Below are 15,069 nucleotides of genomic sequence, written 5' to 3'. Positions count from 1 at the left end.
CAGTATCACTGATCTAAAAACTGGGGACTGGAGCAAAATAATTTTACTAAACGTGAAGAGAAGGAAGGAATCGCTAAGTAATTTACTACATCCTTCCTTATTGATGGAATAATATTGAAGAATACCATTTTGGGGAGAGAAAGAACTTATATGGGAACGTACAATTTTCCCTTCAAGCAATTCTCTTATCTTTCTTCCAAAAGTGGTGGAAGGTTGGGGGATGATTTTTCTGTTACAAAATAGACATAATACTTGGAATTTCTCGTTGATTTACAACTCCCCAGCTAGCCAAGTAGCAGCCGCTTATCTCAGATGTGCAGAGCATGGAAATCTGCTGTTCCTTTGCATATTTAATTTAAACAATCAGAAAATGTGATGTATCTACAGGATTCTTATTACGTGGCCCAGATGTCTTTTAGAATGCACCGTAAATGTTACATAAAGTGTCATCCTTGTGCATGGCAAATATTGAAATTTGGAAACTTTGCGAGAAAAAGGGGGGCCCACTTATTAAAGTGTAGGAAAGAGAAAAAATCCTGAAGAGTCAGTCTTCTGTAACATTTTTTCGCTTTGAAGTCATAACCACTTCTGTCCTGAAGACTATGTATCAGGGTGGCCTTTCCCCTGCCAACAGTAACGTCAGAGCTTGGTCACTTTGATCAACTCAATGAGGCCATAAAAGCTCCCCAAAGCCCATTTTATTGCAGTCCTTTGTCATGGACACATACAGTGTTTTCAGTTTTCATTGGCAAGCCACATTTTCACATGTTAACACTGTTTGGTGCCCTTTCCCAGTGACAGCTACCATGTTATCTTGCATAGAATCCCTTTTTTTTTTTTTCCTCTTTAGTTTCTACCATCTTTTTTAAGGACATCAGCCTGCTTTCAGTCAGGAAATTTAAGGAAACATTTTTACTTGATTTACATTTTTAAAGGCTAAAAGAAATTTTACAAACCATGATTCAAAATGATGTTCCTCATAACCTCTTTTGTTCAGTAAGAAGCCTGAGTTGGTTCATTTTATAACCATCCAACATAAAAGAATCACTTATTTTGCCTAAAATAACTAGTTACCCACTCAATTTCTTTTCAATCAATGACTACTCATCCTTCAAGGCCAACCCAAATGTCTCCTCCAGGAAGCCGTCAGGAATGAGGTACACACTTTCTTGCCGGCTATTGGACTGGGGTCACTCTCAGCTTCTAGGGGGTGCCCTCAGGTCCTAGCCCCATGTCCCACTCTATAGGCATTTCACATCCTGGCTATTTGCTTTCCTCCAGGCCAGCAGGAGAGACGCCTCCAGATAAGAGCTGCTTCTTCTCTCTTCTAAGGGCCATCTGATTAGGTCAGGCCCACCCAGAAAAAAATACCTCTTGCTCAGGACATAGTCAACTGATTAGAGACCTTAATTACATCTGTAGAATCCCCTGTGTCTTGTAACACATCATAATCACAGGCATGATTCAGTTAGATACTTTTCAGGTTTTAAAATTCTGTTGGTTCATATAAATTTATCAGCAGCTATCGCAATCTGCTGGATGTCTGCATGGTCTCATGTTGGATACAATTGCTGGTATGTATGGAAATAACCAATCCTCATCAGAGAGCTCTAAATCAGAAGCGGGTTGGGCAGACAGCAGGCAGAAGCTTTCCAGCCGGCACCAGTCCTCAGGCTAGTCTAGACCTCATCACTGACCACGTATTACCAAAGCAATGTCATTCTGAAACAAGACCAAAATATTTATTATGGAATCACACACTTCTCGACTCAGACGGGGCAACACAAACTTTGAGATGATCAATGTACAATCAGTTCCCCTTTGTAGCTTTCGTGACAGGTACCTGCCCAGCTAGCTCCTTTGATTAGCCTGTTCATCTTAGGTCAGCTCTGTCAAAGAGTCATTCCTTACATTGAACTAAAATCTGTCACTTGGGGGCTTCTTCCTACTGATTCTACATATATCTCTGAGAGACAAAGGAAAAAAAGAAAAGAAAAAAGGTTTAATTCTGCTGTCACCTGACATCTCTTTGGATGTAGAAGGCTGATGATTATGACTCCCCTGATTGGAAGCCACATTGTAAATCTCCAGTACGTGATTCACCAGGCTACTAGAGAAGTTATTTACAGTTTTAGAAGAAAGGGGAACGTGTCAGTGTATTTTATAGAGCCCATCACTATAGGCAAGCGTTTTGTGCATGGTGTTAATAGATTTTCATAAAAAAATAACGGTGTCGATCAGTCATGCTTCCATTCAGACCTGACCATGCTTTCTTTGTTTGTAGAGCGAAAGAGAAACCATCACTTTCTTTGCACAAGAGGACAGCACTTTCCCTGCACAGACTGGCCCCAAAGCCTTCAAAATTCCCTACTCCATCAGACAGCGGATTTGTGCTACATTCGATACCCCTAATGCCAAAGGCAAGGACTGGCAGATGTTAGCACAGAAAAACAGCATCAACAGGTAATCGGGGGCAACTTCTGAAAGAGGATGTCACTGAGAGTTTTGAAAAACAAAGTGGGTTGGGTGTATCCATGCGGTTTCCAGGCCCTGATATCTTTGTAGATTCCTCTGGTCGTATTTCATGTGAGGCCTGCCTTCGTATGTGGGGAAAGAACAAGAACAGGACACTGTATGGCATTTCCTTCCACCCACTCTGCCTTGAGAGACACAATAGAAAAGTCTTAACTTTGGTCCTGGTCCCGTCTTTAGGTTGGCTAACTGGGCCACCCACATGGGGTACAGACTCTGTCTTCTTGGTGTTTGTGGGAGATCCCCGCACAGTCTTGAACCAGTGGTCTAGAAACAAAGAAGAAAGCTTCTCACACCTCCCATCATCAGGTCACCTTAAGCGTTACGTAACCCTTAACGGGGACATGCCAGCCTGAAAAGCGGATGCCTCAGTATTAAACATTTGAGGATGATAGCTCCCAGATCGGAAGGCAGAGGACTTAAAACAAGCAGGTTGCCCAGGCACGTGAATGTGGCCTGCCGCTTCACCAGACCCTCGACTCTGTGCTAACCTTGTGGGTGACAGCAGAGCAGTAGAGAGTAGGGCTTTATTAGTTGCAATGAGAAGGAGCAAGAGTGATGCCATTCCCACGAGCACTGATGGGCGGGCAGCTTTGGCTCGGCTTGAAAGATAACCAACAGGGAGAGGGCAATACCTCTCTCTCTCCCCAATCACTCCTCTCTCCCCCCACCGCCCCTCCAGCCCCAGAATGAATAGAAAACAGACCAAGTTTTGCCAGAACCATCTTCTTTCTCTTTTCCTCTGGTACTTTTTTTTTTTTTTTCTTTTGAGACAAAGCCTTCCTTTCTTACTGTTTGGCTTGCTCTGTCATTTCCATGGTTTGTTCTTTATTTTCACAGTCATCCTACCTGACTTTCTTCTCTGCAAGGGAGGTAGGTGTCTGCCAAGAAATGATAGAGTGCCACTCCCCAGTTTAAAAGGGATCCAGAATGCAAGAAGGGAGGACCCAACTAGAAAGCAGTCAGGCTGAGAGAGGAAAATCAAGAGAGGAGGCATTGCTGCTAAAAGAAAACGGAATTTGCAGAGACAGGCAAGCCCGGAAAGAATAGATACATTCTTGAAAGACGTATATTGAAAATGAAAGAATACAGAAACGTATGAGTGTACAGGGAAGAAAAAAATTAGGTTGAATATTTCCCAGCAATTTTGACAAAGGAGGAGATGTCGCGCTTATAACCCATGCACACCATGACTATGTCAAGCTCACTTTCTGATCAACACAGGGACTAGAATGAAAAACCAGCCCAAAGAACAGAATTTGGTTCACAAAGAAAAAAAGGGGGGACGTGGGCCTTGGACCCGCAGGGTATCCCTGGTTCTATAACCTGTACCAATCTGCCAAAGCACACCGCTTAGCAGCCCTGTTCCTTCTTCTGCAAATGCAGATCATACAGTTTGAACTATATCAATTCCCTAATCCATTCTGAACATAAGAGTTGATGATTTTTACTTTCTTAATTTTGATATATATAATTTTAAAGTTTGTATTTTTTATATTGAGAAAAGGAGAGTGAGCACGAAGAGGGGAGAGGCAGAGAGAGAGGGAGACAGAGAATCCCAAGCAGGCTCCGCGCTGTCAGCACAGAGCCCGATGCAGGGCTCGAACTCATGAACCATGAGATCACTAACTGAGCTGAAATCAAGAGTCGGATGCTTAATCGACTGATCCACCCAGGCACCCCGAGAATTGATGACTTTTAATTCACCATTCACATGAAAATAATTGCCACAAAATATCTATGATGCTGTCATTCATTTGCTGAATATGTACATGTTCCATTTCATGTTATTCTCCACTTATAGGATACCTATGAGAGGTACAGGGAGTGCCCCAAAGTCATCAGTCTGGGCCCTTCCACAGTAGGGAAAATGCATTTCAAAATGGGAGACTGAGGTAAACAACCTTTTGTGTCTGGGCTCTAATGAGCAGGAAGTGGCCGCACAGGGTCACTGCCCCTCCGGTGTCCAGGATCATCCAGTGTGAACACCGGGTGTGCCTGTTTCCTTGCTTTGGGTTTGCCCTAAGAGCCCTTCTCCAGGAAAGCCTAAATTTCCTTGACATAGGGGTGCCTGGGTGGCTCAGTCAGTTGGGCGTCCGACTTCAGCTCAGGTCATGATCTCGCGGTCCGTGAGTTCGAGCCCCACGTCGGGCTCTGTGCTGACAGCTCAGAGCCTGGAGCCTGCTTCAGATTCTGTGTCTCCCTCTCTCTGACCCTCCCCCACTCACACTCTGTCTCGCTCTCTCTCTCAAAAATAAATAAACATTAAAAAATATAAATTTCCTTGACATAAGGAATACAAATAGCCTACTTTATAGAAAGTTTCTAACATGGTGACCAGAAAAGGTTGGTTTTCAATCAGTGTCACTTTTTGCAGTTTTCACTAACAGCAAATTAGGATGGCATGGGTCGATGTAATTTACTATCTTTACATCTTCTTTGGTGAATATATTCAACTTCAGTGAATGGCATGTGCTGCCTACCTCTTTACTCTCAAGCTTAACCTTCCAAAAGTAGTCTAACTATGGAATGAGAATGGTTTAAGTTGAGAATCAGCAAAATTTTATTCTGCTAAAGAACCAGAGAGCAAATAGTTTAGGCCATATAGGGTCTGTTGTAATTACTCAGCACCGTTTGGCTCTGCTTCTGTAGTGAGAATCAGCCAGAGAAAATACGTGCAACACAGCTATGCCGATTTGTCTAACAAACTTCATTTATAAAAACAGGCAACCTAACGGAGTTTGCTCACCTCTTATTTAAGTAAATCTGCTCTCATTTAGTAAAACTTCTATAGGATCCTGTCGCTTCAGTCAGAGTGACACCTGGAGATGAGCCTTCTCAGCTCAGTCAGCTCAGCAACCAAGTTTGAGGGGAGTGAGAGGGGGCAGACACAGCATAGAATCTTTTTCTGCAGACTGGTTGGTTCCAGCAGAAAGGCCACCAACATATTCACAGAAGCAGAATAAAGAAAAGACTACTGAAAATCACCTTGTACCATGTTATTAGCTCATTCTCACTTTGCAGAAATTGTCAAGTTCCTTTTAGGTTTTCGTTATTATACCAAAAAATATATCTTCTCCTGCATGGGAAGAAATCTACGTGACAGAGAGGAACGGGATTTTCAGATGTCATTTGTCACAACTTCCTGCTGCATAATGCCAAGTCACTGGCCTCTTTTAGGGTTGCAAACAATATAGCATGGAACTGATCATTAATGTGTGTTAAAACACAAAAATCTGACATTGTCAATATGTGCCAGTATTACTGAGAGCTGTCCCATAGCACACAGACTTTCTGTTAGAGAATTCACCGTCCTTGATCTTGTGACAGCACTTTTTACCTGACTCTCCCCCTCCTTTCAACTTCCAGAAGTATCGAAAAGCTAGCAAAGCAGTTGCCCTCAAATCATGAAAGAAAAGTTTTCAAAGGGAGGGAAGGGAGACATTCGCTTTCATTTTATTGCCAGTGAAAATGCTCTTGTACCCTCCTTTTGCTAAAATGCAAATGTCACTGATGATAATCTGCCTTTTTGCCAAACAAGTTTCTACTTTGATCTGAATGGGGGGTGGGGGGGAAGACTGGGAATATAAAGTGAAAGGCTTAGCAATCGCCGAGAATGGGAGAAATGTCAGTAGTGTGTGCTATGAGGCAGCAACACAGGTGGCCTTGCGACTTGCCTGGCATACGGATCACGCTAAATAAGCCACACCGCCGAGCAAAGAATGTCAGAGATAAAAGTTGCAATTACAGATTCTGTGAGCAAACTTTGACGATTACTCAGGGTCCATACTCGCTGCATTTCAAAGCTGAGGTGGCACATTTGTTCTCTACGTTCAGCTGCAGTAACCCTGTGCTTCAGGGCTCTTGGCCCCCTGGGATTGCTAGGTGGGTAGCGCGGCGAAATGGAGAATTGGTCACAGGAAAGGAAGTAGACGGTGGGCAGAATCGCTGAACAGATGCCGAACAGATCAGTATCGGAAACTAGCTGCTTCAGCCAGAAGTATCCTCCTGTGTCTAAACTTCGGCAGCACTTTGTATTGTCACAATGCTGTTTAAAAATTTTTTAAAAATATTAGACAGTGAGCAAGAGCATGCACGAGTGGGGGAGGGGCAGAGAGAGAGGGAGAGGGAGACAGAGAATCCGAAGCAGGCTCTGCGTGGGGCTCAAACCCACGAACCATGACATCATGACCTGAACCGAAATCAGATACTCAACCGACTGAGCCACCCAGATACCCCTGTAACGACACTTTTTTTTTTTTTTTTTTATAAGTTACAGTTAAACCCACCAAGACCATACTGTCTACTTAGGGGAAACTCAGTAATCCTTCCTTGAATGAAGGACATGAACTTCTTCATCGGATACTAACTATACTTGACCTCAAAAACTTCCTTCCTAATGAACAGACTTGACAGGAATAAGAATGGGTCTCAAAGGAAGACAGTTTGCACGGCTGATGTGAGGGAGGATTCCTGTCTTTTCCTTTAGCTCTGCCGCAGTAGCTGAAATTCTACCATTAGATCATTCGTCTTTAAGGCCTCATGATTTTCATATTCCAGAAACTCTTGTGAAAACATAGCCAGCTTGACCATGTTGCTATGGGAACAGATGCTGGATAAAGTGCAGGAGACACGAGAGTGTGAGCGGAGGGGAGGCAAGCGAGATGGAAGAAAGGGTGCCAAGATGGAGAGAAGCACATAATTACACCTTATTAACGGTTTTTCATAGTAGTACACAGCTGAATCTTGAACAACACAGTTGAACCCTTGAACTGCGCAGGCCTGCTTATATAGGATTTTTTTCAGTAAATACAGTCTAGTGCTATGAACGTATTTTCTCTTCCTTAGGATTTTCTTAATAACGTTTTCTTTTCTCTAGCTGACTTCATTATAAGAATAGTCTAATGAACGTTAACATTCAAAGTATGTGTTAACTCACTGTGTATATGTTATCAGTAAGGCTTCTCGTCTACAGTAGGCTATTGGTAGTTGAGTTTTAGGGGAGTCAAAAGTTATACTGGATTTTCGACTGTGTGGGGGGTGACTAACTCCCTACATTTTTCAAGGGTCAACTAAAACATACTTCTCATGCCGAGGTTAGAAGAGTTCATCTGGAATGTTAACGTTCATGGGTGACGGTGTAGCAATTGTGAGCAAATGAAATTCCTCAAACCTCATGGCTGATAAGCAGTGCTATATAACTAGTTTTTCCACCAGGACATCTAATGAGAAACAGAATCTTCTCATATTGAGGTCATCTCCTTTTATTCCTCTGTCCACCCGTTTAATTGGATGCACAGGAACAGTGAAATGGCCAGAAGGCAGTGAAAAAGGACAGACGAAGGTCGCAAAGCAGCTTCCTAATCTATCTTGGAATAACTGTTGAGAATTCACTACAAGTTGAACAGTCACAGTGCCAGCTGCCACTTGGGGTGAGGGGAGAAGAGAACAAAATCCATACAGGATGCCTGCTTCACAGGCAGGCCACTGAGGATGGCCACGCAGTGACCATTGAGACTAGATGTTCTCATTCCTGTGGTTTGGGATTTACTTTGATGAAACCAAACTCAGCTTTCTTGGTTCTGCAGGCTAGAGGCTAGCAAACACATCTTGACCTTCGAGTAATAAAAATGGATGTGAGGGGCGCCTGGGTGGCTCAGTCGGTTAAGTACCCACCTCTTGAGACCCACTCAGGTTATGGTCTCATGGTCATGAGATCGAGCCCAGCATCGGGTTCTGCGCTGAGCATGGAGCCTGAGATTCTCTGTGTCCCTCTGCCCCTCCCTTGTGCGCATGCTCTCTCTCTCAAAAAAAAAATTGAAAATAATGAAAATAAATGGATGTGAGGCTGTCATTTCCAAAAAATCACCTGTAGGACTCTTCCAAGAAAAGTGAATATATAGGGGGATAGCATTACACAGGTCATTGGAGGCAAGAGATGGTAAGCCAAATCAGATTTTTCTGATTCTGGCCCAGGAGACTTCTTCAGGGTCTGAAATGTGAAGAGCCCTTACAGTGAAGCCAGAAGGACCCAACACAGCAAAGTGGTGGATGTTTGGTCTTCATTCCACGGAGGTCAATGACTCATGAAGATGCCCACTAATATGAAGCTGAAGCAGACAACCTGGGACCAGTGTAGCCATGAACAAGCTGTATATGGTTTATAAGTGGCAGGTGTTCATCCTAAAGGCAATACGGAAAAGAAACTTCTCAGGTCCCTCCCAGAGAACCAAAGCCATGCTCCCTGTAGCCCCAGGGGTTGGTGATAAGGGCACTGCATTCCTTCTTAGGCAAGTGGCGAGTTTGTGCTGGTGCCCTGAAGGAATAGGCTCTCCTCCTTTCTGCTAATAGAGTTTTCAGAAAAGATGACCATGCCAAGGCCCCTTTATAGCCTCAATAATCCAGTTCATAAGAGCGGTCTCAAACAGCACTGAAAAAGCTTGGCAGCATCAGTATGCCTGAAGATGATGTTTTCATCATTTGAGAAAATTAAATTCTACAAAGAATTTTAACCCAATTCATTAGAGTATCCTTTAGGGATTAACTGTTTCTTTTCAATGATTTGTGAGGCGTCATTGAAACACATATTGAGTATTACCATAAAGAGAGAAGTGTAAATATTTCACTCTTCCCTCATCCGGCATTAGCGCAGTGGTCTTTCCTCTCGAAACAAATGGTCATTCTCCTTCACCCTCAGGATGCTTAAAATGGCTCAGGGTTATCGAGTGCGGAAAATCAGTTTAAATGAGACCCATTTTTCCTTGATATATCCCAATGTAAAGAAAACTAGAAATTTGATTTGGTAGTTTTCATGGCCTTTCACTTCCAAACATGACACACTGTCATAGACAATTTCATCCTGTCAGGAATGAAACTGGAGAATCAAAACCAGGGTCTGCAACTGGCCTGAATCTCGTTGGGCAGGTCACTGGTGGCCCCGAGAGCTCCAGGTCTTTAAATGTTTGGCAAAGAAGGAAAGAAAGATCCTTGCCGTTCCCCCTTCAAGAACCAGGTAACAGAACTGGCAGAAGGAAACCCCAAGAGGAATTTCAGAATTTCATCGTCAGATTAATGGCCCTAAAAGAATTGATGCACCAGTCTGAGGGCAAGACAGAGTGGAACTCAGCATGTTGGTTTGTTGGTTTTAATTGCCTGTATCCTGTCCTTGTGGGTTTCCCATGACAATTTCCTTTTTTTTTTTTTTGAAGGCACAGGGGGCAATAGACAGAGGTTTCATCATGGCGTCCATCTTTTACTTATTCTTGGAAAAGGAAACACCCACTTGCTTTATCCTGAAAGCTGCTTTGCTGTTTGTTGAGTACCCACTGAAGCTGAAGTTTGGGGATGAGAGCTCGATAGATGAGACAAATGCTTGTGTGGTGCCCAATTACTGTCGTTCAGTGTGAATGGCTTTGCTATTTGCATTGAAAGAACCATATGGAGGGTTGGTTTTGGTCACATAAGAGGCTTTCATTAAATGAGACAATTAGGATGATAGCATGGTTATTAATATTTTTTCATTAGGAATGTGTTTCAATTCCCTCCTTGGCACTAGCAGTAGGATTCTACGCTGTTCCTGTAATGATGGTTCCCAATTTATTATAGGCAGCTTAACTTAGTTTTCACTTTTTGTACTACAAGCCCACTTGGAAAGAAGATAGGTTTATTTTTAAAGTTTTTTTTTTTTTTTTTTAAGTTTATTTATTTCTTTTGAGAGAGAGTGAGCAAGCGAGTGCGGGGCAGGGGGGAGTTGCAGGGGTGGAGAGAAAGGGAGAGAGAGAGAATCCCAAGCAGGCTCCGTACCATCAGCAGAGAACCCAACGTGGGGCCCAAACCCATGAACCATGAGATCATGACCTGAGCCGAAACCAAGAGTTGGGCATTTAACCGACTGAGCCATCCAGGCACCCCAATACTTTTAAAATAGGCTTTTTAAAAGCTAAAAACCTTCAGTTGACTTAGATGTAAATGACAAGTTTGTAGAATATAAACCTATTTGGTGCCCTCTTGTTACAGGTGCATTTGCCCCCTTCTGCTTAAAAAGGTGTTGGGTGAAATCCTAAATTCTGAATGCATTCACAGCATGCACCTGGTATGAGATGTCTTCTGTGCTAAAGACATTAAGCGGCAGCAGCTCTTCCTATTTCAGTAGGAAATCCATTCACAAGAAGAGCTTACAGCTTGCAGATAGGTAGATCGGCCCCATGGTAGCAGGATTCTGAGAAACTGAAAGTTTGTCATCTGCAGTTCAGAATGAAAGGGCCACACACAGATAGAAGAACACTGAACCAGGCCAACTCCAGCATCAGTACAGTTTGCCCTTCAGTGCGTTTCCCCAGGGCTAAGATTGAGCCTCAGACCCTCACCTCCCTCTATTACTGTTATCTTTTTGCTAACTGATTGAAGATTTAGAGGTTACTATTCCCAAAGACATTTACATTTGAATGCTGCTTTCAAGTACTAAAGAAAAGGTGGTATCTCTAAATTCATACCAAATGGATGCCTAGCCACTTTTCCTTTTCAAAAAACTAGCCCAAGTTATAATAGTATATAAAGACACTGGAGGGCAGAATTTTAGCAGGGGCCCTTAATTCTTCCCCAAAAGAAGAAAACAGAAGGCACGCGTCACTATTTCCAGAAATCCTCAAATTTAACCTAATTTCCATTATTAGTTTAACATGGTCATGAGTTTGAAGATGTGTTTTGAAAACTGGGATTCTGTGTAAAAATTCAGTTTTTGACTGTATACATCAATCACTATGGGTCGGCCTGTGTCTAGCTAGTGAAATTGCTAAGATAGATTCATGCTCCCAATTCTCTCCTGGCTTCCACATAAAGCATGGGATTCTAACTGGGGATAAGGGATGGGAAGAGCAAAGTCTTAGAAAGATGAAATTAATCATGGTAATAAACTAATTGCCCCCCCCCCCCACCGGGAACTCAGGTAAATAGTAGGCATATAGGCTCAACAAAACAAAATTGAATTTCATAAGCCATTACTACTCAGTGAACTTACATGGATAAATTTATCCGGCTGTCTCAGCATGAGTTTTTTATAGTTTCTCTCTGCTCTTTTCGGTGGGAGTTACCACAGAAAAGATGAAGTCATTGAATCTACAAGGCTTAGGACAAATGAACTGACCTGAACACATAGAAAGATTCTAAAGTAAATTCCTAAAATTTAGAGAGTAATCTCACCTGCATAGTAGGCAGCATCTTTAGGACACCACAAAAAAAATTGTTTTTTAATTTTTTTTCAAAATTACCTCAGTCTATCAAAATTCAAAAAGGCTACCACAAAAGGTCACCCAAAGTTCAGAGCATAAAAAAGTAACAATTGGAAACATCTGAGACCAGCATAATAAACGTTCACTTCTGTAAACAGTTTTCAAAGGGAAAGTAAAAACATTGTTTTATTTTGAGGCATCCACCTAAATTCAGGGCTACCACTTTACTACTTTTGCTAAATATTCTGGTTTCAAAGACACTCACAAAGTTACTTAATACCAACTGTTGCTATGAACTCTGTTCTCTGGTATTAATATTATTCCCTGAATTGTGTGTGAATTTACCTACTGGTGTCCAAATGTACCACCATTATGAAGACAAATGGGTCACACAGACTGGGATCCGAATAATTGCAAAAGGGCAGTATGGAAAAAACCCAATAGACGCATGGTATACCAACTTTCAAAACAAAACAAACAAACAAACAAACAAAAAAACCAGTGCGTTTGCACATGTGTAAATAGTTAAAATAACCCGCCTATCTTTGAGTAACAGCCTACTGCATTGGGACTTTAGGGTCTTTTATATACTAACTGTTCCCGGTGTAGACCGGGAAATGCAACTTAATGGGAGGTCTGTTTATCACAAAGCTAACTGAATCACTTTTAATAAGACTGGTACCATCCTGCATGTACCTACTAAAATTTAGTGGAATTTGAGATTTGTGTGTGTTAGGATGAATGTGCTTGCATAGAGAATAAATCTGAGCCACGCTTTGGAGAGCGCGTTTCACTTGTTATAATATGTTCAGAGACCTGTGCCAAGTGAAAGTTGTATTTCTGCCTCTTTTGACCACTCGGCTTCCCGTAGCCCCGGGTGCCTACCCTACAAATCAGGACATGTGAGAACCAAATGGCCGGCAGGAGTCCTTCTCCAGCTCTGCCCCTCGTCCTCTAGGCAGGTAGAACACCGTCCCACTCCCACCCCCACCACAGATTCATGGAAAGTTTTAATATTGTGTTAGGACAAAGATTTATCCCAACCTCCAAAACACATTCTGCATGCCTCTCCCAAAATTTCATTATTGCATTTTTATAGCCGGGTCTTCCTGTCAGGTCTTAAAATGTCAAAGGTCCCTGAACATTTACTGAGCACAAAGCTCTCAAAGTGCTTGAGGCAGGATGTGTGACTTGTGGTTTCAATGACTTTGGCACTCTGGATGCTTATTTTCAAATGCAGCACAAAACAAAAACTTCAGTCCAATCTTCTCTCAAAGAGCTACTGGAAATCTAGCTTATGGTGTAAAACATAGGACAGAGATCAGCACTATGGCCTAACGGCCAAATTTGGCCCACCACCTGCTTGCCTATAGCCCAGGAGCTAGAATGGTTTCAGGATTTTGAAATGGTCAGAAAAAAAAAATTTTTAAATCAAAAGTAGAGGAATATTGTGTGATATGTGAAAACTGCAGGACACATTTTAGGGTCTCTCAAAAAAGTTTTATTGCAACACAGCCATGCTCATTCATATGTATCGTCTGTGGCTGCTTTCACACCACCAATAGTAAAGTCGGGTAGCTGCTTTAGGGACCATGTGTGGCTCCTAAAGTCAAAAAGATTTACCATCTGGTCTTTACAGAAACATTGGTCAACCCCTGGTATCGAATAAAGCTTAACTTGGGGGTAATAGGATCACAAGATTCTAGTCTGTCCCACAGGACACTGGTCCATTGTTTTTCAAGGGAAACTACAAACTATAAATAAGCCCTCAATGGGATGATAAAAAAATCTGTCCTTTTGTTGTTGTTCTTGCTGTTCTTTCTCTTTTTGAAATAACATTGGAGAGAATATTTACCCATTCCGGAAACAAATGTATAGTTATGGTCATCAGTCTCAAAAAGGACATGGGAAGAGTTTGACACACAAGCCCGCCCAAGAGTTCACTCACACCTAGTCTCTCAGTTTGCCTTCTTCTCCGCTAGTCCTCCAGTTCATGTTCTGCCTGAATGTTGGGAGGGGTGTACCAATTTACTTCCAGACCTGGAGATATAGCAGCTTTCTCTGCAAACACTGGCCCATGACCAGGTAGAAGGGACAGTATTCAAAACAAAGTTCTTAAACAAGAGGAACTGGGATCCCTTCAACTACCCACGCAGGGTTTGGTTTGCCATTTCTATTAGTGCAGAAATAACTATATTTGAAGAAGAAACCAGAGAGAATAGTTTTAAGCTGGCCTTCTCCCTTTCTCAATTAAGGATTCAGATGTAGTAGAAAGTATATATAGCACCCCGATAAAATAATGCCACGTGGCAACCAACTAGCTTTAAGCAGTCCCTTAAGATCTTTGAGTAGCCCTTTATTCACTCGGAATTACTGGATGTGTGTGTGGTGCTTGTAAATGGTAATGTGCCCTTAAAAGCTGGTCTTCTCTTCCAAGTGCTCTGAGCTACATGAGTCCACTTTGTGATTATATGCTGAATGTGGTGATGGAAAATTGTGCCATCCTCAAAACGGGCAATTCGTGGTTGACTCTCAAAAATCTGTTCAACTTATCAAAATTTCTCCAGAGGTGACATTTCTATCTGTGCTGTAAAAGTGCCTACGAAAAACTGTGACCTTTAATCTTTTGTGTCGTCTTAGTCTTTGCCATAGCAAAGTCATTGTCCAAAAGGTTACCATTTGTTTTCACTGGACATCTCATGTCACTTGGAAAAAGCTCATAGCAATCAATTACTCAGACAATGGATATTGAGTAAACACCTGTCATCGTATTAGGATAAGGACTGTTACAGAATCAGAAGATTATCAGCTATGATCCTCTCTCTTCAGGTGTCCGTAATCATGCTGGGTAGTCAAAACTCACATGAAATATATCAGCACTTTGTTCATATGAAAATTTAAGCACAGTGACAGAATACAGAGAAGAAATAAAGCATTTTGAGCAGAGTAGAGAAGTGAACCAGGCATTGCAGGGGTGTAAGATTTTGATAAACAGAGAGTAAAGACAGGAAGTGGGTATTCCAAATGGAGAGAATCGATTGAATAAAAGCAAGAAGCAAAGTATTACCTAAGTCAGCATTAATGGCTCAGAGGGCAAAGGAAGATTGAATAAAAATATATATTGCCGTACCTAGGTGGGGCCAGACAGAGGAAGGCATCGAAAACAAGGAGAGTAATACCTGATCATTGAACAAATAGAATGCAGGATATATTAGAAACTTTACAGGCATAAAGATCTACAAGGATTTTGCTGTGATTCAGGCAAAAAATGATAGAGCATCAATTACATATACATAGCATGAATATAGAG

At 42.1% G+C, this 15,069-nt stretch overlaps 1 protein-coding gene across 13 annotated transcripts in view; it reads left to right on the top strand.

The window, feature by feature from the left end:
- The window catches only part of UNC5D (unc-5 netrin receptor D), a 569,825-nt gene that overhangs the window by 533,312 nt on the left and 21,444 nt on the right, over positions 1-15,069 (top strand). For 12 of the 13 annotated variants that reach the window (XM_045460948.1, XM_045460993.1, XM_045460959.1 and 9 more), the window contains one exon: positions 2,285-2,463. In XM_045460948.1, the coding sequence (XP_045316904.1) occupies positions 2,285-2,463 (179 nt within the window). Of the gene's footprint in view, positions 1-2,284; positions 2,464-9,740; positions 10,028-15,069 lie in introns of those variants that run through there. The other variant, XM_045460974.1, reaches the window with a different exon arrangement.

This window comes from Leopardus geoffroyi, chromosome B1 (genome assembly GCF_018350155.1).
Source record: "Leopardus geoffroyi isolate Oge1 chromosome B1, O.geoffroyi_Oge1_pat1.0, whole genome shotgun sequence".
In the NCBI taxonomy this organism is placed as follows: Eukaryota; Metazoa; Chordata; class Mammalia; order Carnivora; family Felidae; genus Leopardus; species Leopardus geoffroyi.
Note: the sequence above shows the minus strand (reverse complement) of the source record. Positions and strands in the feature narration are given on the sequence as shown.